At 23.5% G+C, this 26,128-nt stretch overlaps 4 protein-coding genes across 4 annotated transcripts; 2 read left to right on the plus strand and 2 right to left on the minus strand.

The window, feature by feature from the left end:
• Window positions 1-1,585: 1,585 nt before the first annotated feature.
• LOC122505789 (probable hydroxyacid-oxoacid transhydrogenase, mitochondrial) lies at window positions 1,586-7,559 on the plus strand. Its single transcript, XM_043617626.1, has 8 exons — window positions 1,586-1,791; window positions 2,413-2,521; window positions 2,760-3,023; window positions 3,164-3,396; window positions 3,512-3,745; window positions 6,417-6,579; window positions 6,846-7,127; window positions 7,195-7,559. Exons 1-8 carry the CDS (start codon window positions 1,739-1,741, stop codon window positions 7,276-7,278), a joined length of 1,422 nt encoding a protein of 473 aa, XP_043473561.1. The 5' UTR covers window positions 1,586-1,738; the 3' UTR covers window positions 7,279-7,559.
• Window positions 7,560-7,803: 244 nt separating this feature from the next.
• On the minus strand, window positions 7,804-11,769 carry LOC122505790. The gene is made up of 8 exons (XM_043617627.1): window positions 11,609-11,769; window positions 11,335-11,522; window positions 10,963-11,062; window positions 10,322-10,443; window positions 10,069-10,174; window positions 9,222-9,352; window positions 8,187-8,485; window positions 7,804-8,054 (listed from the first exon to the last, which is right to left on the minus strand). The coding sequence occupies exons 1-8, from the start codon at window positions 11,688-11,690 to the stop codon at window positions 7,883-7,885; spliced, it is 1,200 nt and encodes a 399-aa protein (XP_043473562.1). The 5' UTR covers window positions 11,691-11,769; the 3' UTR covers window positions 7,804-7,882.
• Window positions 11,770-13,612: 1,843 nt separating this feature from the next.
• LOC122505753 (glyceraldehyde-3-phosphate dehydrogenase-like) lies at window positions 13,613-16,942 on the plus strand. Its single transcript, XM_043617566.1, has 7 exons — window positions 13,613-13,690; window positions 13,824-13,947; window positions 14,475-14,590; window positions 14,822-15,082; window positions 15,496-15,656; window positions 15,726-15,920; window positions 16,819-16,942. Exons 1-7 carry the CDS (start codon window positions 13,613-13,615, stop codon window positions 16,928-16,930), a joined length of 1,047 nt encoding a protein of 348 aa, XP_043473501.1. The 3' UTR covers window positions 16,931-16,942.
• Window positions 16,943-17,098: 156 nt separating this feature from the next.
• LOC122505802 (odorant receptor 82a-like) lies at window positions 17,099-25,313 on the minus strand. Its single transcript, XM_043617643.1, has 9 exons — window positions 25,169-25,313; window positions 22,833-22,952; window positions 21,980-22,100; window positions 21,023-21,287; window positions 20,736-20,849; window positions 19,531-19,621; window positions 19,158-19,294; window positions 17,366-17,498; window positions 17,099-17,201 (listed from the first exon to the last, which is right to left on the minus strand). The coding sequence occupies exons 1-9, from the start codon at window positions 25,298-25,300 to the stop codon at window positions 17,151-17,153; spliced, it is 1,164 nt and encodes a 387-aa protein (XP_043473578.1). The 5' UTR covers window positions 25,301-25,313; the 3' UTR covers window positions 17,099-17,150.
• Between the last annotated feature and the right edge of the window lie 815 nt (window positions 25,314-26,128).

Below are 26,128 nucleotides of genomic sequence, written 5' to 3' on the forward strand. Positions count from 1 at the left end.
ATACAATTTTAATTAAATTTTTTTTAAAATTGCAATTAAATTATTCTTTTAGATTTTAATAAATTTCTTCCCAAGAATTCAATTATGTCGATAAATAACAAAATTATTTCCTAAACTACAATTATTTAAAAAAATTCTATTTAAATCATTCGTAAGAATTCAATTATTTTCACAAATAATAAAATGCTTTTTAGAAATTCAATTATTTTCAAAAAATTTGTACCTATATTCAAAATAATTGAATTCATCATAAGAATTTTAATTACTTTTCGAAAATAATAGAATTATTTCAATTCTTTTGACAAATATATTCAAAAATTGTATTGAGCTAGTAATTTAATTCTTATATAGAATTTTTTTTAAGTATTTTGAGAATAATTAAATTGTTTTTCAAAAATTTTAAATTCTTGTTGAAACTAAATTTTATGGGAATTTTTGAAAATAATTAAATTCTTTCGTTTAATTTTATTTTAATTGGGTTAATAATTATTTAATTCTTGCAAAGAGTTTTAGTATTTATAAAAATAGTTGAATTATTTCGAAGAATTTATTAAAGTTTAAGAAAATAATTGCAATTTATGAAAATATTTTTAAATATTTGAATTCATCTAAGGAATTCAATTAAAATTGTTTTGAAAATAATTGAATTCCTGCAAAGAATTTTACTATTTATAAAATTAATTTAATTCTTCGGAAGAATTTTACTATTTATAAAAATAATTGAATTGTTTCGAAGGATTTATTAAAATTTTAGAAAATAATTGAATTCTTTCGTGAAATTTTCAAAATAAAAAATTTTGTAATTTGCAAAACAATAATAAGTTGAATATCTTGTACCGCGCGTAACATTTCCTATTGCGTAAGAATGTGGTAGAAGCAATACAGGGTTTAAGGTTCAATTAGGACTTAAAAAGGAGTTGTCAGAGTTAAATAGAACTTACGCAGGAGGAAAAAAACACCAAGGGTTTGTTAGGTGCAGGTTAGGGTTAAATTATACTTACCAGGAGGTAAGCAGGTCTAAAAGTTCGACTCGGGATTTAATTAGAATTTGCATAAAATTAGTCGAAAGAAATATTAAAAATTTTTTATAAAATTCTACACTAGAATTAAATTATTTTTATAAATATTTAAATTATTTCATGAATATTAAAATACGTTGCAGGTCAATTCAATTTATTAGCAGGATAATAAAGAAGGAAATATTTTTGATGAAATTTAGAAAAAAGTCGGGAAAAGAAAAAATAGAATAGTCCTCAAAAATGGTATATACTTAATTTTAAATAATAGCCAAAAATTTCTCAAATAATCTACTATTTGTGGCATAAAATAAAATTTCTAAAAATTGAAACTGCTATTTCTAATGCTCATCATTAAATTTATTACCAAATTTTCAAAAAAATCTCTTCAAAATCATAGTTATTAATTTTTTAATTATAAAATGAAATAAACAACGACGTTCTTCTTTCGTAACTCTCAATATGCATTAATACTCCTATATATATGTACATATGTTTGTCTAGAAGATTTAAGTCAATGTAGGAGGGAAATATATATCTTCATATGGTGGGGCGTACTACCGGTTTCAAGATTCAACAGACTATATGAGAAGTCAATTTGTTAGTCCCAAGTCCACGCCACAGTGTTTGTAAAAGTGATAACTGTGAGAATTTATTTTAATAGCGATTAATCAAAAAATTTTCTTTAAAGAAAAAATAATTTTCCTTTTTCCCTCACAATCATGTTACCAAGAAGACGTGCCGTTGATCTACTTCAAATAATATCATCACAATCGTAAGATTTTTTTATTTCTTTCTGCGTCAATTCTTTTCCAATATTTCTAAATGAAATGATTGACAAATTTAATGAGGTCAACAAATTCTAGCATCATATGTTATGTTTCTGAATTTTTTTAAGATACAGATTTTAATAAGAACTTTAATTTTTAATTCCTTAGGTTTTTATAAATTTAGTTATTGTATACGTATATATTTAACAGCAGATGTTAAAAATTGCCTTTATTTAATAATTTGAATATTTGTTTATTTACGTATATAAAAAATTATTTAAAGTATTTAAATAATTTATTTGAATTATTTTAGAAATTAATAATTTTCTTTGAATCTTATGATTAAGATTCTTTTTTTTTAAATACTTTAATCTTGGATGGAATCGTGAATGGAATGTTGGATGGAATCTTGGATGAAATCTTTGATTATAAAGAATATGTTTGTCAATTTTTTAATCAGTACAATCAGAGTATGCTTATACAAGGTTCCATTAGTAACTCAATAATTTTTATATTAATGCTTGTTCCATTATTTAGATCTTCTTTAGAATGTAAACAGAATAAATGAAATTTTATTTCTATATTATTTAATGAAATAATTTTTGGTAATTAATGCAATTTTATAGATGTAAATGTCCAGCACATGGAAATCCAGGCGGAAATGGAATAATAAATCATGGAAAAACGCGTAGCACTGCTGCCACTACAGCTCCGACGAAAGATTATGCTTTCGAGGTAAAGAATTAAATTTTTCGTTTAATAACCTATTTTTTTTGTTCGTTAGAACTTTTTTAGAAAACATATATCAAATCAGATAATCAATCAGATAATCAATCAGATAATGCGAACTATTTGTAATGATGTCATCTATTTTAAAAATTCTTAAGATTAGAATTCATTTTATGAAAAAAATTTGTTTTTGTAGTGAAATCTTTTGATTTTCTAAATATTCTAAATTTGATGTATATTGCAGATGGCTTGTTCGACCGTTAGGTATGGAATTGGAGTAACTAGGGAATTGGGTATGGACGCTCAAAACTTAGGGGCGAAGAAAATTTGCCTAATGACAGATTCAAATTTAGTGAATCTATCGCCAGTAAAAAAGGCTCTTGACAGTTTGACAAAGCACGGAGTCAGCGTTGAAATTTACGATAAAGTTCGAGTTGAACCAACGGAAGCGAGTCTTCAAGATGCAATTAAATTCGCTAAGAGTGGAAAATTCGACGCTTACATTGCTGTAAGTTCTTTACTATTTTTCAAAAACGAACTGCTACATTTTTTGGATTTTTCAAAAGGTCTTCCCATCAACTCTGAAAATTCCGATCGTATATTGAAAATAATCTAGTTTTTGATGGATTAAATATTTGTTATCAACAGGTGGGAGGTGGTTCTGTTATGGACACATGCAAAGCTGCAAATCTCTATGCATCGGATCCAAATGCTGATTTTCTAGATTACGTTAATGCGCCAATTGGAAAGGGTAAGCCAATATTAGTTGCATTGAAACCGTTGATTGCAGTGCCAACAACTTCCGGTACTGGCTCAGAAACAACTGGTGTTTCCATTTTTGACTACAGACCACTGAAGGCAAAAACTGGTATTGCCAATAGGTTAGCTTTAAAAATGTTTGCAATTCGATTTTTTTCTTTTGGTTCTAAATTTTAACTTCTGCTATTATTTACAAAAAAATTAATATTTATTTTAATTAATTATTCAATATTTCAGAGCATTGCGACCAACCTTAGGAATAATAGACCCAGAGCATACATTAACACTACCAGAAAAGGTTTGTGCCTATTCTGGATTCGATGTACTTTGTCATGCTCTTGAATCCTTTACTGCCATTCCATACACCGAGAGAACACCTTGCCCAACGAATCCAATTTTAAGACCTGCCTATCAAGGAAGCAATCCTGTTAGTGATGTTTGGGCAAGATTTGCACTTCAAGTCATGAGAAAGTAATTCAAAATTTTAGATTTTAATTAACCCATTAACGATCAAATGTCCAAAATTTTTTATTAAAATTCAAGGTGAGAATATTTATTCTAAACGATTAGACTTTTGAGAATGGTTTCGTACTACTTAAATGGTATTGCATATCCACTCTTTCAGAATCTGGTGTTAAAAGTATATTGGATTTCATTGTTATCAGAATGCTTTTTTAACACCGGATTTTGAAAGAGCGAATCTCAATACCCCTTAGTACAGAACCATTCTCAAAAGTCTAATAGTTTAAGTGACGCATGAATATTCAACAACTGACAAACAACCAAAAAGTCATTTAACAGAAAAATATTTAAAATAATTGGAATATAACATAATTGACTTGCAACAAGATTGACATTTAACACAATTGTCCTGCTACAAAATTGACATTTAACATAATTCTAATGCAACACAATTGACAAGCAACAAAATTGAAATTCATCACAATTGACATGCAACAGAATTGAAATTCATCAAAATTGACATGCAACAAATTTGATATTTAAAATAATTGTCATGTAACAGAATTGAGGTTTAACACAATAATTGTAATGCAACAGAATTGACATTTAACATAATTGTAATGCAACAGAATTGACATTTAACACTATTGACATGCAACAGAATTGAAATTAATCACAATTGACATGCAACAGATTTGATATTTAAAATAATTGTCCTGCATCAAAATTGACATTTAACTCAATTCTCATAATACAGAATTGACATTTAACACAATTGTCCTTCTACGAAATTGCCATTTAACTTAATTGTAATGCAACAGAATTGACATTTAACACAATTGTCATGCAATACAATTGACATTTAACTCAATTGACATGCAACAGAATTGAAATTTATCACAATTGTCATGCAATAGAATTGACATTTAACGCAATTGGCATACAACAGAATTGACATTTAACACAATTGTCCTGCAACAAAATTGACATTTAACATAATTTTCATGCATAAGAATTGACAATTAACTCAATTGACATTTGAATGAATTGAATTAAAATTTATCAAAATTGTCATGCAATAACAGAATTGACATTTAACATAATTGTAATGCAACAAAATTGACACTTAACATAATTGTCATGCAACAGAATTGAAATTTATCACAATTGTCATGCAACAGAATTGAAATTTATCACAATTGTCATGCAACAGAATTGAGATTTAACACAATTGGCATGCAACAAAATTGACATTTAACATAATTGTCATCCAACAAACTTGACATTTAACACAATTAAAAAGTATCAAATTTACTAATTAGCATTTAACACAATTGTCATGCAATAGAATTGACAGTTAACACAATTGTCATGCAATAGAATTGACAGTTAACACAATTGTTATGCAACAGAATTAACATTTAACATAATTATATTAGCGTGAATTTTTAAATTGACTAATAAAAAAAAATAAAAATGATTAATTTTTAAATTAGCACTAAAATAATTATGTTAAATCTTAAATGTCAATCCTGTTGCATGACAATTATGTTAAATGTCAATTCTGTTGCATGACAATTGTGATAGATGTCAATTTTGTTGCATGCCAATTGTGTTAAATATTAATTCTGTTGCACGACAATTGTGTTAAATGTCAATTCTGTTGCATGACAATTTTGTTTCTTTTCAATAATTGTGTTAAATGTCAAATTTGTTTCTTTTAAATTGTGTTAAATGTTAATTTTTTTGCAGGACAATTGTGTTAAATGTTACTTTTGTTGCGTGACAAATTATGTTAAATGTGAATTTTGTTTCTTTTCAATTGTGTTAAGTGTCAATTTCGTTTCTTTTCAATTGTGTTAAATGTCAATTTTTGTTACTTTTCAATTATGCTAAATGTCAATTTTGTTGCATAACAATTGTGTTAAATGCTAATTTTGTTACTTTTCAATTGTTTCAAATGTCAATTCTGTTGCATGACAATTTTGTTTCTTTTCAATAATTGTGTTAAATGTCAATTTTGTTGCATGCCAATTGTGTTAAATGTTAATTCTGTTGCAGGACAATTGTGTTAAATGTCAATTCTGTTGCATAACAATTTTGTTTGTTTTCAATTGTGTTAAATGTCAAATTTGTTACTTTTAAATTGTGTTAAATGTTAATTTTTTTGCAGGACAATTGTGTTAAATGTTACTTTTGTTGCGTGACAAATTATGTTAAATGTGAATTTTGTTTCTTTTCAATTGTGTTAAGTGTCAATTTCGTTTCTTTTCAATTGTGTTAAATGTCAATTTTTGTTACTTTTCAATTATGCTAAATGTCAATTTTGTTGCATAACAATTGTGTTAAATGCTAATTTTGTTACTTTTCAATTGTTTCAAATGTCAATTCTATTGCATGACTATGTCATTTCTCTGACGACGGTTTTGTTAAGAACGCCGGGCGGAAGGAGTGGGAAGTGTACTGTGATTGGTACCCACGTACTCCCTCCACTCTTTACATACTGCGCGCGCATGTGCTCTCAATCTTTAGAAATACTTTTTTCAATTAACTTTTAATTTCAGTAATTTTTAATTAAAAACTCAGGACTAAATATTAAATATACAAATTTTATTTTTCCCTAAACAAATAAGGAGTTAATTTTACCAACGAAAAAAAAATGTCTTAATTCTATTGGCAGATACTTTGAACGAGCAGTTTACAATTCTGATGATCTGGAAGCAAGAAGTAATATGCATTTGGCTAGTACAATGGCTGGTGTAGGTTTTGGAAATGCTGGTGTTCATTTATGTCACGGTCTTTCCTATCCCATTAGTGGGAATGTTCGTAATTTTCAGCCAAAGGTATTTTGAATATTTTTTTTATTGTAAATGATATTACAATAAATGTTAGTTATAATATTATTACAGTATAATTTCTTTAACTATATATGTGACGCTCCAAAACACAGTGAGACAAAAAATAATATTAAAACAACAGCTTTTGTTCATTTATTTGTTTATAACAAAGACAACAATATTTTTAAGCATAATAGAGCGTGACATATGTAAAAATTAATTAATTATTTGATAAAAAATAAAAATTTCTTTAATTCTAATCCTTCTAATAGGGCTACAGTGATAATCATCCAATTGTGCCGCATGGACTTTCAGTTGTGATTTCAGCACCAGCTGTATTTTCCTTTACCGGAAATGCATGTCCAGAGAGACATTTGGAAGCAGCACAACTGCTTGGCGCTGATGTTAGTCAAGCAAAACGTGAGGACGCTGGTAAAATTTTAGCCGACACTGTTAGGGATTATATGAGAATAATGAAAGTTGAAAACGGATTGGGAGAACTTGGCTTTAAGAAGGAGGACATTCCAAATCTTGTTCAAGGAACTTTGCCTCAGGTAGATTTTTTTTTTTTTTTTAATATATAAACATAATTATAATTAACAATAATGAATTAAATTTCAGCATCGCATCACAAAACTAGCACCTCGAGAACAGAGTGAAGAGGATCTTGCCCAACTTTTTGAAAATTCGTTCCAAATCTACTAAAATATTTTTCAATTTTTAAAAATATTTTAATATAAAACTCAGATAGCGCATTTATCAGACAAAATGTAAATAAATCATTTATTTTTATAGCCTTTCTTTAAACTTGTTACAATTAAAAACTTTGTTGAAATTGTTATTAAAAGAAAAAAATTTTTTTTCAATATCCTTTTATTGTAATATTAAATATATATCTACAAAGTACAACATATTGTAAATAGTGTTCGAATGCCAATTATTGTCAAATAACAATATTAATATATAAATATAAAATACAAAGTAAATAAAATTGTCTACTATTAAAAATATTCATATCACAGTTTTGCAACTATTGAAAAAAAAGTTTAAAACTTTTTCAATTTGCTTTCACAAAAAAAAAAACAATCCACGCACAGAAAATAATTATACATATATGAATTTCGAATTAAAATTCTAATTACAGATTTCAAATACATTTTCTCACTTTTTTAATTCATAAAATCTTTTGAATTTTGTTTTTAGTATCTTGAAATATACGAGGGGATTAACTATATTTAAGATACAAAAGAAAATTAAAAGATTTTTGAAGAAAAAAAAGAAGAGGAAAATATGATTTGTTTTTTGTCAATTACAACCAGTTTAATTCCTCTGAAAACTCATCATAAATTTTACTTTTTTTTGTTGAAAAATAATTTTTATTTTCTAATGCTTTGATAAAAAAAAGACTGACAATTTTCGATCGTCCCACTTGATTTAGCAGAACGTAAGCGTGTCGCGTACCAGAAACATTTCTTCCGTCACTGAAAACAAATTTAAATAGTTAGAAGTAATAAATTTTTTATTTTAATTATAACTGAAAAAATTATCAAATTTCTATTCAAAACTGATGTAATTTTTTTTTTTTTTTTAAATAATCTAAGAAAAAAACGTACTTTTGAAAATAATCATAATTAACTCCCTCAATGTCGGTTGATAATTCCTTGTGAAAATCAATGATCTTGTAGTAAAATTTTCTTTGTCCTAATTCGTCACATCTATTGTCAACTAATTGTCGTAACCAATTATTAAAGCAAACTAGAGTACTGTATTCATCATATTGTGTCCTAAAATTTACATTGGCCAATGGTGCTATTGTTCCAATTGTTATTGACGATTTTGGTAGATTAAACTTCTCCTCCAATGTATCGAGAAGTAACAAATAATCCTCTTTCATTTGTTTTAAATCTCTTCCCTAAATTGTAACGTTAAAAAAAATTTTCATTAATTAACTAAATAATTAAATTTATAAATTTATCAAAAACATGTTTCATTATTAAAATTTAGTAATTCATTTCCTCTCATAATTGTAAATAAATACAAATTTATAAATAATTTAATTAAATGTCTACATAAAAATTTAATTCTCCGATGAAATTTAAATTTCTCTCATTAGATTTATTAATTAAATATATTTATTAATTAAATTTATTAATTTTGATAATAATAAATTCAACAATAAATAACTTTAAAAAAAATTGATCTTAACAATATTAATTTAATAATGATGAATAATAATGATTTTATAAATAATAAATATTTAATTAACAAACAATAATATTAAACAAACAATAAGTAAATAAAAATAATAATAAATCCTACATAATAAATAAATAATAAATAAATTACAAGCTATTCCAAAATAATATATTATTATACTTTATTATATTATATATTATTATTATTATAATTATATTATATGTATATTATTATTTTTTATTATTATATTATTAATATTTTAATATTTTATAATTAATTATTAATAATAATATTTTTTTTAAATATTCATAAATAATATAACATAAATAGATATTAAAAATAAATTTTTTTTCATTCTATTTTTTGTTCATGTAACTTGTAAAATGAAAATAAAAATAATTTGTATTTAATTTAAGTAGAAAATAGTAGAAAGCAAGAATTAATATACATACCTCGTAAATATCGACAGATCCTAACATTATTGTCACTTTATTCGAAATTGTCTCTATGGTTTTAAGTCTTCTTGTACAAGCTCTAATTGATTGTCCAGAGACGCATAAACCGCTATATAATGGAGCATTTTCTAAAAAAAAATTTATTAATAATTTTATAATTTTATAATTTATTCTTTTACATTTACATTTTTTACTTTTTTTTTTATTTTATTTTATTTTATAAACATAAAATATATTCTTTAGAAATCTTCTAAGAAATCAATTAATTGCATTGTTAAATATAAAATAATAAATAAATTTAAAAAAGTAATAATAATTTAATTATTTAATAACAAATAAGTAAATTCTTAGATAATTAATTTAAAAACTATCAATTAATGAAAAATAAAGATAACACTGTTTATTTACTATTTATTATTAGGTATTATTATTATTATTATTATTATTATATTATTATTATTATTATTATTATTATTATTATTATTATTATTATTATTATTATTATTATTATTATTATTATTATTATTATTATTATTATTATTATTATTATTATTATTATTATTACCTTATTATTATTACCTTATTATTTTATTGGTTTTTTTAATTTTATTGGTTATTTATATTCCTGTTATTAATAATAATTAAAAAACTTTAACAATTATTAAGTTATTAAAAGAATATCAGAAAGAAAAACAAAAATAATCTATATATATAACTAATTATGGAAAATAAAAAAAATTACCATTAACATATCTTAGATAAATAATTTAAGAAAAATTAAACAAAAATTATAAATATAAATATGTTAAAAAATAAGTAAATAGAAATAAAAAAAGACTTTTACCTGACTTTCTATAAAGTTTTGAATCCAATGTTTTGATTGCAATTTGAAGGAAAAAATCGTCGCCAATCAATTGTTGACCATTCAAAATTGGTTCATTAACATTGTCCTAGAAAAAAATTTAACTTAAAATTAATTTTTAAAAATAAATGATTAAATTTTCTTTTCTTTTCTGTATATATGTATATATAACAAATAAGGAAAATAATTTTTAATCTAAATTTTTAATTTTCTTAAATAATAATTATAATTTTACCATTTTTTTCTGTGGATTAATTGTAATTTGAGGACCTCTCGAATTTTTACTTTTGTAAGATGACGTGGTGCGTATCGATGAAGCTGAACTTGGACGAAAAGAAGAATTCGATCGAGAAGAATCTAAAAAAAAATTTTTCTTTTTAATAAATATAAATATGATAATGTATAAAGTATAAACAATCACTGAGAAAACGATATATTTGATTCAAACATTGTTATCTTTATTATACAGTCAAATAAAAATTATTTTTGAATTAAACAATAATTTTGATTAAAAACATGATAAATTTGATTCAATAAAAATTTTGGTTCAATTATAAAATATCAAACATACATATTTTTGTTTGGGAACTTATTTTTTGATTAAAAAAATTTTTTTCTCAGTGATGTATCACAAAATTTAATTATAATTTTGTCACTAATTTTTATTATATATTAAAAAAAAACAACGAAAAAAAAATTTATTTGACTCAAATAAATCGATTATTTGTCTATTAGCAAATAATAATTTAATTATATCAAATAATATTTATTTAAATGAATTAAATGTTTTAAAATTGAATCCACATTTATTTATTAAAGTCAAGAATAATAAGTAAAATAAAAAATAATAATAAATAGCTTTAATTGTAATTTTACCTTTCGCAGAGGAATCGAAATTCACTGGAGTCCCTGATCTACGAGGCACAGATGTTCGCGGTCTTCTATAAGGCATAAATCTTCTTTCGCTTCTGGTATTCTAAAAAAAAATTTTTTTTTTAAATTCTTTAAATGAAAACGATATTTTTTAAATAAAATTAATAAAAAACTTGTATCTTGAATTAGAAAATTATGATTGTTTTACAGAACTAAAAATTATTTAATTAATTAATATTTTTAGACTTTATGACAATGAATTATTGAATATTAATAATAATTAATTATAATATTAAATAAATCAAATATTTATCAATCGATTATTATTTTTTTTTTACTTTTAATAATTTTGAAAAAATACACCATTTCAAATACCTTTTTCTCGAATCTAGAAAATTCATCTTTAGATGATGAATTATTAATCGGTACTATAGTATAAACAGTCTCGTTCTGCTTATTTTTAGTGGTTTTTATTTCAGGACATGCCCTTATTAAATCGTATAAACTGTGAAAACCCATTTTGAGATATGGAATTGATTTTTGTGTCCACATTTCATATTCATCTGAAAATTAATTAAATTTGTTTAATTATTACTATTACATATAGTAAAATTCTAAAAAACATTTTTTTTAATACGAAAAAAATTACCATCTAATTTTTCGATTTGTAGACCATCCGGAAAATTAGAAATGATCGCTTGGATTGTATTCACTATCTTTGATTTATACATGATTACTTTGTCACGATTTCTTTTAGACTGACTAACATTTTCAAATTATTTTAAATTTTCTGATGATTAGAATTTTCGAGTTTACCTTATTATCAATAGAGAAAAGTATGAATCAGAATAGTTTATTATTTACATTTTGTGTTGTCTTTTATTTATAGTGTTTATTTTATAATAGAAAATTTGTACCTAAATAATATTATTTCGATTAAAATTGAAGAAAATAATTTAATAACGGAATAAAATTCTTTTTTTTTTGTTTTATAATTTTATTTTATTATAATAACTAGCAAACGTTAGGCGCGCGGAACGTCGCATTTAACTTATTATTATTATGCAAATTATAAAATTTTATTATTTTCAAATATAAAGTTTTGAATAATTCAATATTCAAAATCAAAAAAATTAACTTATTAAGTAGGTACATAATTAAATATTAATGTTTATATTTTGAAAAATTTGAATACAATAATTCTTCTAAAGAATTCAATTATTTTCATTATAAATAATAAAAATTTTCAAAGGATTTCAATTATGTTCAAAAATTTTAATAAAATTCTTCCTAAAAATTCAATTATATCTCCATAAAGAGTAAAATTCTTTTGAAGATTTCAATTATTTTCTTAAATATTAAAATACTTCGCAATAATTCAATTATCATCATAAAAAATAAAATTCTTTCGAAGATTTCAATTATTTTCATTAATAATAAGATTCTTCGGTGGATTTCAATTATTTTCAAAAAATTGAAACAAAAATTCTTGTCAACAATTAAATTCTTTTTCATAAATAATTGAATTCTTTATATAGAATTTCAATTATTTTCAAAAATTGGAAACAAATTCTTGTCAGGAATTCAATTCTTTTTCATAAATAATTTTCAATTATTTTTAAAAATTTGAAACAAATTTTTGTCAAGAATTCAATTCTTTTTCAAAAATAATTGAATTCTTTACAGAATTTCAATTATTTTAAAAAATTTGAAATAAATTTTTGTTGATAAACCCTTACATAGAATTTTTCAAAAGAATTCAATTATTTTCTAAAATTTTAATAAAATTCTTTCTAAATAATTCAATTATCTTCATAAAAAGTAAAATTCTTTTGAAGATTTTAATTATTTTCTTAAATAATGAAATTCTTCTCAAGAATTCAATTATTATCATAAATAATAAAATTCTTTAGAAGATTTCAATTATTTTTATTAATAATAAGATTCTTCGGTGAATTTCAATTATTTTCAATAATTTGAAATAAATTCTTGTTAAGAAATCCTTTCGAAGTAAAATTCATCGCAAAAATTATTTTGAAAATTATTTTAAAAAGTTGAAATAATTCTTTGTTAAATTCAATTAATTTTTAAAAATTTTAATAAAATTCAATAATTAAACGTTAAATTTCAATTATAAATTTTCAATTATTAAATGAAATTACTTTAAAAATTTTCAATTAAAATTATTAAAGAAACTCTATTATTTAAAAAAAAGTTCAAAGAAATTGTGCAAAAGAATTTAATTAGGATTTTTGAAAATTTTAATAAAATTTTTCTCGAAAAATCGTTTATTTTTATGATCATAATAAAATTCTGCGATAAGGAATTCAATATTATTCTCAAATTTTTTGACAAAATTCTTTGCAAGAATACAATGGTTTTTAATACATTAATTTTAAAACTGAAAATATTTGAAAACCTATTTAAAAAGTTAGGGAACTTTACAATCATTACTAATATATAGATATTAAAGATATATATTAATTTATAAAATATTTTTTTTTCGTACAATAGAAACAAATGAATTTTATTTATTTCCATCTAAGTTCAGTTATAATAATACTATCTTGACACAATAAAAATTCGATTTTTTTTTTTCTATTGAAATTTTTTTACGAGGTACAAAATTTTATTTTATAAATAATCGCCAAAAATGGCAAAAATAGGAATTAATGGTTTTGGAAGAATAGGAAGAATGTGTTTGAGAATTTGTTTAGAAAAAAATTTGGAGGTAAAAAGGAATGGCAATTTTATAAAATTGTCAAATGTTTCATTTTTTTATTATTTTTAGGTATAAATTAAAAAAAAAATTTTTTTTTAATGAAAAATTATTTTCATTTTATAAGGAAAATTCAATTTTACAGGTTAAACATATCAATGATCCGTTTATTGACACTGAATATATGATATATTTATTTAAATATGATTCAACTCATGGAACCTTCACAGAACCAATTGAATTTGATTCTGAAACAATAATTATTGGTGGTAATTATTTATTCGATTCTTATTTAAAAATTAATTTATTTTTCAAAAAATTAATAACTTATTTTATTAATTCAATGATAAATTTGAAATTATTAAATTTAAAATATACACAATAAAGAAAGGAATTAAAGAGACTAATACATTTAAATTAAAAAGATTCGAAAAGTATTGAAAAGAAAGTTTCAAAAAAATTTTATATTTAGATGCTTTTCTCCACAAAGTGGTAATTTTATTTTTAAAAAAAATTAATTTTATAACTTTTGTTTAAAAAAAAGAAATGTTTCTTCGATTATTACTGAAAAGCATTGTATGAAGATTAATTGTCCAAAAATTTGAAACAGATTTGAAAATATAATTTTTCAAGTTAATATAGAAAACAGTGGGAAATAAAAAGAAGTAATTTTAAAAAAAAAATTTTTAATAATTTCAGAATTATTTATAATTACATTATTTATTATAATTATTTATATAAAATTTTTATTATTATTAAATGAGAAAATTAATTAAAATTTGTTTTATTGACTGAGAGAGGCGAATAAAAACATCACGCGAGAAAGATCCTTGTAAATTAAAATGGTCCACTGTTGATGTTAATTTTGTGATAGAAGCAACGGGAATTTTTACTACTATAGAAAAAGCCGCGGTAAGTTTATTATTGACCTGAAATTTAATTTTATGCTCATTTTTTTTTTATTAACGTAGATTTAAAGTTTTTTTTATACCTTTTTTATATATAGTTGGGGAGTTTGATTCAATTTTTTAGAATCATTAATGGGGGTTATTTTAAGTTTTCATAGAACTTGTGCTTAAAAATGAAAATTTATTTTCTAGTTTCTAAACATTATGATAATAAACTAAAATGTAATAATTATAGCGTCACTTGGATGCTGGAGCAAAACGTGTAATTATCACAGCACCATCCATTGATGCTCCAATGTATGTTTACGGAGTGAATCATAAATGTTATACAGCAGAGAAAGGAGGACGAGTAGTGTCAGCAACTTCCTGTACAACAAATTGTTGTGCTCCTCTAATTAAAGTGATGAACGATAAATTTAAAGTCGATCAGGCAATGGTTACAACAATTCACGCCATTACACCTACACAAAAAACACTCGATGGTCCAAGTGGAAAAGTTAGTTTTCATTTTTTAATTATTGAAATTATAACATAACTGGCTCAAAAATTCTGAAGTGTGCCACTAATTTTTCGATGGAGATATTTTTATATTTCATATCATTAATTTTATAGATATTTTATATTGTACTGTTCCTTGAAGGGCTCATTAGCCCTAGAAACTTTAATTAAATAAATAAAATAAAATTTTAGATAATTTCTTAACAAAATTTTTTAACAAAAACTAACATCAAACTGCAGACAGTATGAATAAAAGACAGAATTTTATCAGATTATTATAAGTTAATAATTAGTTTTAAATTTTATTTTATTTATTTATTTAATTTTGAAAATTGAAAGTTTTTAATGCGCAAAATAATTGTAACCAAAATTATAATTTGTTTGTAAACTGCAAAATATTTTAATATAAAGAAATGGAGAGATGGACGTGGATGTCTACAGAATATTATTCCAACGTCAACAGGAGCAGCTAAATGTGTGACAAAAGTTATTCCAGAATTGAGAGATAAAATAACGGCATTGGCATTTAGAGTGCCAGTTCCCAATGTTTCAGTTTGTGACATAACATTCAAGTAAGAAACAAAAAATGATAGTATAATAATATAAGTTGAATATTATAACAAAAAAATTAATTTTTATAGATTAAATGAAGAAACAACTTACGAGGATGTTAAAAAATGTATGAAAACTGCATCTGAAGGTGAAATGAAAAATATTATTGCTTATGTTGAAGATGATTGTGTTTCGTCAGATTTCAATAATTCCCCATATTCTTGTATATTTGATGCAAAAGCTGGCATTCCACAAACAAATAATTTTATGAAAATTGTCGCATGGTAATTACAATTATTTATATACATTCTTTCAAATATTACTAAGAACACCAGGGTTGCACCAGGGTTGTTTTTTTTATGTTTACACCATAAAACTTTAATTTTGTTTTTCCCTGATTTCCAGACAAAATTTTCACTTTTTCACTGACACTGAATAACTTCTTTTTAAAAAAAATATTTAATCATTATTATTTTTCTATATAGGAATTAAGAATCTCAAATTCAATAACTTATATAATAAATTTAAGATGACAGAGTGATAAAGTCATTATTTTATTTCATAAGAATATTGTAACAATAAATTTAAATTTTCAAAAGATTTTAATTTGAACCCTATTAAAAATTCAATTATTTCTATAAAAATTCACACAATCTCTTCTAATATTCAATTATTATCTAAAATTTTACCTAAAATTCATTTTTTAATAAATTTTTATTAGGAAATTTTTCTAGAATTCAATTATTTACATACAAAAATAAATAATTTATTCAATAATTATGAATATTTCTTAAAATTGAATTTTTATAAAGAATTTTATCAAAATTTTTAAAAATAATTGAATTCTTTCGGTGAGAATTTAAAAAAAAAAATTTAAGAATAAATGCAATTTTCTATCATTATATTTAATTTAAAAATTTTGACAATATCAATTTTTAATAAATTTAAAAAGAAATTTTAAAAACAACTGATTAAAGAAATTTATAATTTTTTTATAAATTTCAAAAATTTAATTTTTTCCAGTACTTATAATAAAAATTCCTGAATTTTTCCTGATTTCCCTGACTTATATTCCCTAACTTATATGGCAACCCTGAAGACATATTAATAGATTACTTTTATATTTTGGACAGCATTTTTCAAAGTATGAAGAAAACTTTTTAATTAAGGAAAAAATTTCAGGTATGACAATGAATATGGCTACTCTCGTCGTGTCATTGATCTGTTGAATTACATGTATCAAATTGAATTTGATAACAAAAATGATAGTAACTCCGCTTCTACTGTTGAATAAACTGTAGTTTTTTAATTTTGATATTACAATACTTAATAATATACATAATAAAGACCATCTTCATAGATAATTTTATTTTCACGTATAATATTCAAAACATTGATATGAAGGGACATAGATGAAGCCAAAATTATACCTTTACAATAAAAGTAAGTAAGTAAGTATTAGGTTTCTATGCACTAGACAAAAAATTGTATTTTTTTTTCTCAATTATTCTTATTTAACGTTGCGAATTGAGAAGATTTAAGTAAGAAAATATTGTTTTTATAATCTGCAATAAAAACACACGAAATTATGCACATTTTTGAAAATAAATTATTTATACATAGTTTGCAACTTCTTAGAAAATATAAATTTTCTATTAAGATTGCAGAGTTCTAAAGAGATTGTAATTTTAAGTGCTTTTTGAGAGAAAAAATTAAGTAAATAGCTTACTGTAGCAAAAAAATCGTTAGATAAAACTAACGTTTTACCAACATATATATTACATTCTTTCTGACTTTGATACAATATTATCTGTATTAAGGTTTTTATTTCTGGTGATGCATTGTACCATTCAACATCGTATCTAATGTTTAAATAATAATATATTAATTTAGGATATAATATAATTTCATTCAGGATGAGAAATTAAATATTATAATCGTTACTCTAATGATTTTAACCGAGGGGGAATTTACTAGTAAAAATAGTGTACACTTGACTCCCTGTTCCACTTATTATCATTATTACTAAGTATTACCAAGTATTACCAATTATTACCACTTATTACTAAGTATTACCTATTATTTCCAAAATATTCCCGCATTCAAATATTAATATCTTTGCTGAATTATTATTTATTAAATACATATTATTAAGTATTAAGCTTTATTCGCAAAAATATAATACGTTGAATTTCACTTTCTTATACACCCAGAGAAAAATATTATTTAAACCAAATATATTTTATTTGAGTTAAATAAACGTATATTTGTCTCAGAACCAACTAGACTTTTTATTTCTTTTAAATAAAAATTTTATTCGACACAAATAAAACATATATTTGAGATAAATAAAATTTTATTTAAACCAAATAAAGTTTATTTCAAACAAATAAAAAGTCTAGTTGGTTCTGAGACAAATATACCATTTCTCTGGGTGTACGTAAAATTTACAACAAAATTATTTAAAAATCTTATTTAAGATAAAAACTACAATGAAACGCAGAGAAATAAATAATTAAATATTTTGTACATACAAAAGACAATAATAATTTAATTGAGAATTTTCTCTTTTTTAAAACGTAAATAAAAAAATATCATTTCAATTGGTTTGAATTTTCTTTTAAGGGTCAGAATTTCCCAAACGGATCACCTAAATCTTAAAAATTTTCATTTTGAACCAAAATATATTTGTTTTACTCTTAATGTGGCTAAGAATAATCCCTGAAAATATTAAGACAAAAAATTTTTTTTTGTAAAACTTATTAACAATTGAGTTTTTTAGTACTGCTAAATTAAAAAATTTTTTTCTCGAGTTCCCAGTTAACAGATTTAAAAATCAAAATATGTGTTTTTTCGTTTTAAATTGTACTATTTGAATATTTTTTAAAAATTTTTTATAATTTTTTATATTATTTGTTTATAAAATGTTAATAAAGAAATATGTTCTTCACTTCCTAACAAAAAAATTAAAATTGTATTTTATTCCTTAAACGTCTCCGAGTATGAAACTTAAATTAAAGGAGATAAAATTTATAACAGATATTCCTCTAAACCGATTTTTGAATTTTTATTTGTTTATATTTTTTTGTTACTCAAAGTTAACAATTTACAATATTTTTTAGAAAAAATCATGTTTATTTTTTTATTTTTCCATTGCACAGGATCGAAATTAATTTAAATTAGTCTAGTATGTGTACTAGATAAATAATAATGGATAATGCAATTTATTTAATTTGTTGAAAATGTTAATTAACAAATAGGTAACTCTGTTCATAAAACAATTGTTTTTTTTTTTTTTTGCAAACAAAATGTTTATTTAAGTAATTTATGTCTATTTTGCTAAAAAATTATTTTTATTTTAGTAATTACCATTGTTATTAACAATAATTACATTAACAATTATCCAGTTACCAATAATCAAGTATTATTAAGTATTACCAAGTATTACCAAGTATTACCGAGTATTACCAGGAGAGTGTACACTTGACTCCTGAGTAAATTCCCCCTCGATTTTAACTCACATAACTGAGGGTAAAATTGCATTCTGAGTGTTAACCAATTGTCCTGTGAAACAATTGAAAAATAAGTGCAACAATTGACCCACTGCAAGCAGTAATTCCTCACAAACAAATCTAATTTCTGTTAGTTTATAGAGTATCTGCAGAAAAAAATTTATGTTAAAAATTATTCCAAATAAATATATTAATTATTTTTGTGAATTAAATTCAAAATGGCGGATCCAATTTTGTTCGCTACATTGGATCAGCGATTGTTGAATATATAGAAAATCAGAAAAATCACAAAAAAGTGAAAAATAATGTTTTTCGAACCTAAGGTTTATTTTATAATTTACCAAGTAACATAATTATTATGAATATTATGAAAAAAACTTACCACAGTCCCATGGAAACTGACTAATAGTATAATAATTGCAATTGATAATAACAAGCAATATGAAAAAACATTATTGATCTCCTCAATCAATCTATTCAACAGAAAACAAAATTTTATAATACTGCGTTCAATTTTTTTTTTTTTGACGATTGAAAGATGAATGTCTACTTAATAAAGCAAACAAAACTAATTCGGTTCAAATTTTTAATCCAATTATTAATTTAACTTTAAAAATTATATTAAAATTAATTAAATATTAAATTATTATTATTAAGAATTAAAATTAATCGAAAACGAAAAAAAATATTATTTTTCAAAACTTTATTTGCTGTGATACTTATTATTTAGGCTTGTTATTACAATAAATATTAGGTTATTAATTATACAATAATCGTCGTATTCATTCTTTCATTCTGTCCAGTCTGTCTACGCCTGAAGTTAGTCATGTTTATGCTTCTGTTTTTTGATACGTTTTGATTGAAAATATTATACTACTTTTAATTTTTAAATTTATTTATATTGTATTTTCATTTTTTATTTAATTCAAAAAAATCTTTATTACTCTCTAAATAATATTAATTGCTTTCATTGACGATTTTCGTTAGAGTTACAAATTATACCATGCGCACTTATATAAAACAGAAATTCAGAAAATTAATGAAATCTTGGAATGTTGTTAATAAGGTGCCACTAAAAAGAGAAATCATTGAAAAAAATTTCATTTTTTTAATATAAAAAACTTATTTGTTTTGCAAATAAATGGAAAGCATATTTAAATATACTTTTTAGTGGTTATCATAATTTTGGTCATTGGATTTGTACTTTTTACGATGGAGAATGAATTAATATTTTTGATATAGTCTAAAATCCAAATGGCAGTGCATTTGAGTATAGTCATTATTTTTTACTGTGATGCCAAATAATTTAAATAACACAAAAAAATTAGAAAATTTAGGCGCGCTTTAGCGCGCAATTCTTCTATAGTATACATATGCATGAATGATTTTGAATGCTAAATCGTGCAACATAATAATAATTATAGCTAATAAATATTATTATAATTGTTATAGATGTAGTTTGGAATATTCGCTGAATATATTTAATTAAAAGTGTAAGGTTATAGTTTCTTGTCTATAATTGACTTGACAAGAAACTAATAACCTTACTCCTTTTATTAAATAAAAATAAAATAATAGTATACAAACTTAAGTATTTTCATATAAGCCACAACACAATCACTAGCTCTTCTATACATTTTTTTGGTATCAGTAAGATATTCTAATGTTTCTTCATTGATCATAATGTGGTTTAACTTGAATCTGAAAATTATATTAATTATATAGTGTAATTTTGATGTGAATCGAGCTTAAAAGCATTTATAAAGAAAAGAAATTATTAACTATAATAATCATTATTAATTATCTATATTGTAAGCAGAACGAGAAACTACACTTGCGCGTTTTTTTAGCTAGTTTAAAAATAATAGTTTTACCTTAAAACGGTAAACAATCCATAAACATGTAGACAAAAAGTAAAAAGCAGTACATCGACGCACACAACTGTTGCTACACCATATAATCCTGCAGTAAATTGGTGAATAGTTGTCAACACATAATAATCATTTTTGTCGAAATAATAATAATCCATTTTGAGTGGTAAATTTGCTTCATATGTCTTATTAATATTCAATCTCTTATATATAAGTGGTGGTAAGAATGACACAATCAGAAAGATTACACACGTAATACTTGTATACCCTAAAATTTTAGTGAAACATCGGTAAGAATTAATAATGATCATAATCTCCTATAATTTTCTCCTTATTATTTTTTATAATATTAAGATATTCGTTGTCGTTTTGTCGTCCGTCGTTCGTGTAATTCCGTACTTCATCGTTTGATCGTTTGACTTTTATCATTTATTCATCGTACATATACGCATGCGCAGTAGTGATCTATCAATGTTACGCATGCACAGTAGTATTCTAGTTATGCATGCGCAGTAGTGTTCTGTCAATGTTACGCATGCGTAGTAGTACAAATTACAAAGTGGCAGATCCAGTATGGCGAATGAAAATTAAAGATTCAATAAGAGTTACAAAAAAGAATACATGATTTTTAGATTTAAAATGTTCTCTGTGAGTTTTACTATTACCATATAAGATATTTGAAGTGAATTCAACACGTTAGACATTTGTTTCTTTAATTATCGAGTCGCATGATCATTCCCCAAATATGTCATTTCACTAAACTGCACACTTTTTAATTTGGAAATGTTAAAAGACTATTTTAGGACCATTTTGCAAGAAAAATTAACTGAGTCCTTTTTTTAATATAATCGCTAGTGATTATATTAATATTTAATTTGTGTAAGATAAGTATATTTTGATATTTCATTTTACTATTAGTCATTTTTACATATGAATTTATTTATGGAGGTTGAAACATACCTACGTATACTGTAATAAAAAGTTTTGATCTTCTTGAAATATTTAGAAAAACTTTTAACTCATGTTTGTTTTTTGAAATTAAGGTATAATCTTCGGATATGAGATTAAACATTCTCTTTAACTGCAATTTAAGATGATTATTAAATTAATGCCACCAATTAAGATTAATTAACCCCTTCACAGTCGAGTGAAAATAAAGTTTTTGTGCCATAAGTGTTCAAAAAAAATTTTTTTTTTAAAATCATGATATTGTCATATTTTATGTTTTTGAGGTCACTGATTCAAAATCCGTGGTCGAAAAGTCAAAATTCAAAATGGCGGCTTCAAAATATCGACCAAAAAAATTGAAAAGTTAACGAATTCGTTAATTTAAAAATTTTTGTTTGTCGCCTTTTTAAAGCTGCAATTTTGAATTTTTGACCACGGATTTGGAATCAGCGACCTCGAAAACCCCCGAGTAGGCATTTTAAGGCATTTTCAGAAAGATTCGTAAACTTAAAAATTTTTTTGGGCGCCATTTTGAAGCCGCCATTTTGAATTTTGAACTTTCGACAACGGATTTGGATTCAGCGACCCCGAAAACCCCCGAGTAAGGATTTTTAGCCAGATTCGTTAACATTTAAATGTCTTTTTTTCCGATGGCCCTAGTTCTTTTAAATTCAAAATGATAGATCTTATATGTTTGATAACAAAAGTTTTAAAAAGTTAAGCAAAATTTCTGAAAGAAACATGTTCTGAGTTTAATATATATTTGTTAATTGCAGAGGCATACAATAATATATAAAAGTAATTAAAAGCACTGTATCTCAAAGGGTTAATATTATGTAAATAAATAATGAATAATCCAATTTACAAATTTCCGGCTTCTCACTAAAGATTTAAAGCATATAATCGACAAAGGAAGAAGAGATCCCATTGATAGACTTTCACAAACTTTATCTATATCCGATCGATGACGGTATAGATGTATTCCCTGGAATGTTGAATAATTATTAATATTCCTTTAATTAATTTTACTCTTATTCAACAGAAATAGTTTTTTTTAATTACATATTTATTTTTTGACCACTAAAAGTACTTATATATATATATATATATATATATATATATATACGGGACGTTCCACGTCAAACGGACCAAAGCTCTGCCCAAAATGTTTTCCAATGAAAATCAACTTATTATAGATGAAAATACTCGTAAGCTCATACTGCTTTGAATGAAAATTGCGCTTTTGACAGCATTTCCATTTAAATTAGCGTGGAAATGTAATATAGTGTTTTTACAGCACTAAAAGTTGAAGTATTTTTTTATGATTATTTATGACTATGAGTTATTTTTTTGATTTGAATTTCATGATTTTTCATAAATATTAATAATCTCTAACGTCCTTTGATATTTAATTATTGATCAATAATTATGAATTTTTATTAAGGTATACTAATTGAGGACATTAATGAGTTTTGTGATTTTCTATATGAGTATTTATGACAATATTATAGTTTCGTGGTTTTTTATGAATTTTAGTTCTAAATAAATTGAGGACATTAAATATATAGCATAATATAAAATAAACTTTACGTCTGAAAAACAATAAACAATTTCCAAAAATACAAAAATTTAACTTCAACAGCCAGAATTTTGTTTTTTTAGGTAGGTGAACTTTAATTTTAAAAAATCTAAAGGGGTAGAAAAGGGGTTGATCAAGAATATTTTATGTTTATAAATAAAATAAATAAAAAGTTTTAAGAAACATTTTTTTTAAAAAGTTAATGATTGGTGCTTGCCAACATTTATAACAATTCAATTATTTAACTTTTAGAATTTTATTAGATATATTTTATAAATATTCTGCACAAATTCTGAAGTTTTCTACCCCCTTATAGATTTTTTAAAGTTAAATTTTACCTAAAAACATAAAATTCTGTCAGTTAAAGATTGGTGACGACCATTGTTTATAACAATTCAAATTCTTGACGCCTCACGTTTGTATAATGCTTATAGAAAAATAAGTTCGTGAGATCATTCTTATTCAACCTTTATTGCGAGACAATTTTTTATTGGAGTGTTCAACTCGGTTTTTCAAAATTTTACAGGAGACACAAAAAAACTGTTAGATTTTTTTAAGTTAATTTTACCTAAAAAACACAAAATTCTGACAGTTAAAGATTGGTGTTGTAATTTAATATTAGAAGGAACATTTAGGTTACATTTATAGTTCTGTTAATGACAGTTGTTTTGGACACAATTTTAAATAAGACTTTTATTGCATGGAAAATATACTAAAAATTATCTTGCACTAAAAATTGAATGAAAATGATCTTAATTGCATTCATTTTTCAATAAGCATTATATCAACCGGTGAAGTTGTGTTTAACAATTAAATTGTTGTATCAGACGAAAAGTTTCTTTTCAGATTGATATCACCTTTTAAATGACGTGATATTGTTATATCTAATGGAAGGGCATTGTTGGAAAACATTATAGTGTTGGCACCTACCCCAGTAGCACATAATATTACAGCGATATTGAAAACACTGTCTTAACATTGTCAATATTGCCTCAATGTTACTGGAACATTACGTGCTGTCCTGGACCTTATTGTTTTAAAAATTCAAGGTCAGATGTATTATCAAATTATAGATAATCCATCTTTGGGGTGTCGGGACACCCCAGCTACTCCTTAGAGGGTGAGTAAATTAACGTACTCCTTCTATATAGGGTTAATAAATTCACAATTGGAAAAATGAAACGCAGAAAAGAGAATAAACTAAATTTAATTTTTTTTTAATTTGAATGCAAAGTATATAAAATACTTTTAGTTACTATGCCAAAAAATTAATAATAAAATACACAAGTGAAAAGAAAGAATTTAATTCATTAACCCTTAAAGTACACACTGAGTACAGATCGCCCATCAGGTATTTCTGTCAAATGTGTTCCATTTTTAAAAACATGTAATTGTTTATTGTTAAATATTTTTTAACAAATTAATTTTATATCAACAAAAATAGATTTTTCGTCATATCCCTTAGAACATTTCCTATATCAATTAAGAAAAATCGACTGAATTTTATCAATTTGAGACAAAGATATAAGGTTTCAAAGTTTTTGTATAAAATTTTCATTGTACAAATCGCTCATATGTGTGTGTGTGTGTGTGTGTACTTTAAGTGTTAATCAAACACGTACACATGGTATAGTTATTGAGAGTAAAGCAAAAAAATATACGGATTGTTGAAACAAACTAATATGTTTATTAGTAAAAGGCCAAAAACCACAGACCACACAGTAATATTTTACAATGTACATATCGTTTAGCATTAGTTGAGAAAACATTGTTCCTGGAGAACAATATAATTTTTTTTTAATATTTCAAAGTTGTTAACAACAGAAAAAAAAATACTTATATAACTAAAACCTTAAACTTCTTATTCTTAAATGAAATTTACATGAAACCCCTTAAAGAAACAATAGCACACTTTCGTATGAAATTTAAAAAAAAAACTTTTTATTTCATGTGCAAAAGCAGAATTTATTTCGCACATCAATATTGCAAATTAACAGTCAGTTAGTAATAAGTTAAAAGTGTAAAGTTGCTTGTTTTACTAGTTTTTAAATTGCTATATCAATTATTTAAATAGGGGATTCGAGGATGGAAAACATAGACCTATTACTTTCACGCGATATAATAAAATTGTGAAAAAAAGGGTTTTAATTCTAGACAGTAATATTAACATAAATAAAAAGTCATAAATACAAAAAAATTCATAGAAATTTTTATCCACGGAAAAATAATAGACGGTTGAATTGTAATTTCAGGGAAATTGTGAAAAAAGCTTTAAGCTCTATTCTTTTTAGTTTATAATTGTTAATTAATTTTTTAATTATACATGTTTTTATTAATATGCTTCAAAATTCTTTATTATGAAAATGCGCCGAAAATTAAATGTAAACAACAAATTCAAGGTTAGTTTTATAATGAAAATTTTATTTTCTAAATATTTTTATTATAGGAATAGAATACAGAATAATTTTTATTAATTTCCAGTAATAATAAATAAATAATCAGGTTATTTATTCAATTCAACTAATGTTTATTAAATCACAATCATTCTGGATAATCTAAATTTAAGAAGCAATTTTTCAAAA

This window comes from Leptopilina heterotoma, unplaced genomic scaffold (genome assembly GCF_015476425.1).
Source record: "Leptopilina heterotoma isolate Lh14 unplaced genomic scaffold, ASM1547642v1 Lhet_369, whole genome shotgun sequence".
Lineage (NCBI taxonomy): Eukaryota > Metazoa > Arthropoda > Insecta > Hymenoptera > Figitidae > Leptopilina > Leptopilina heterotoma.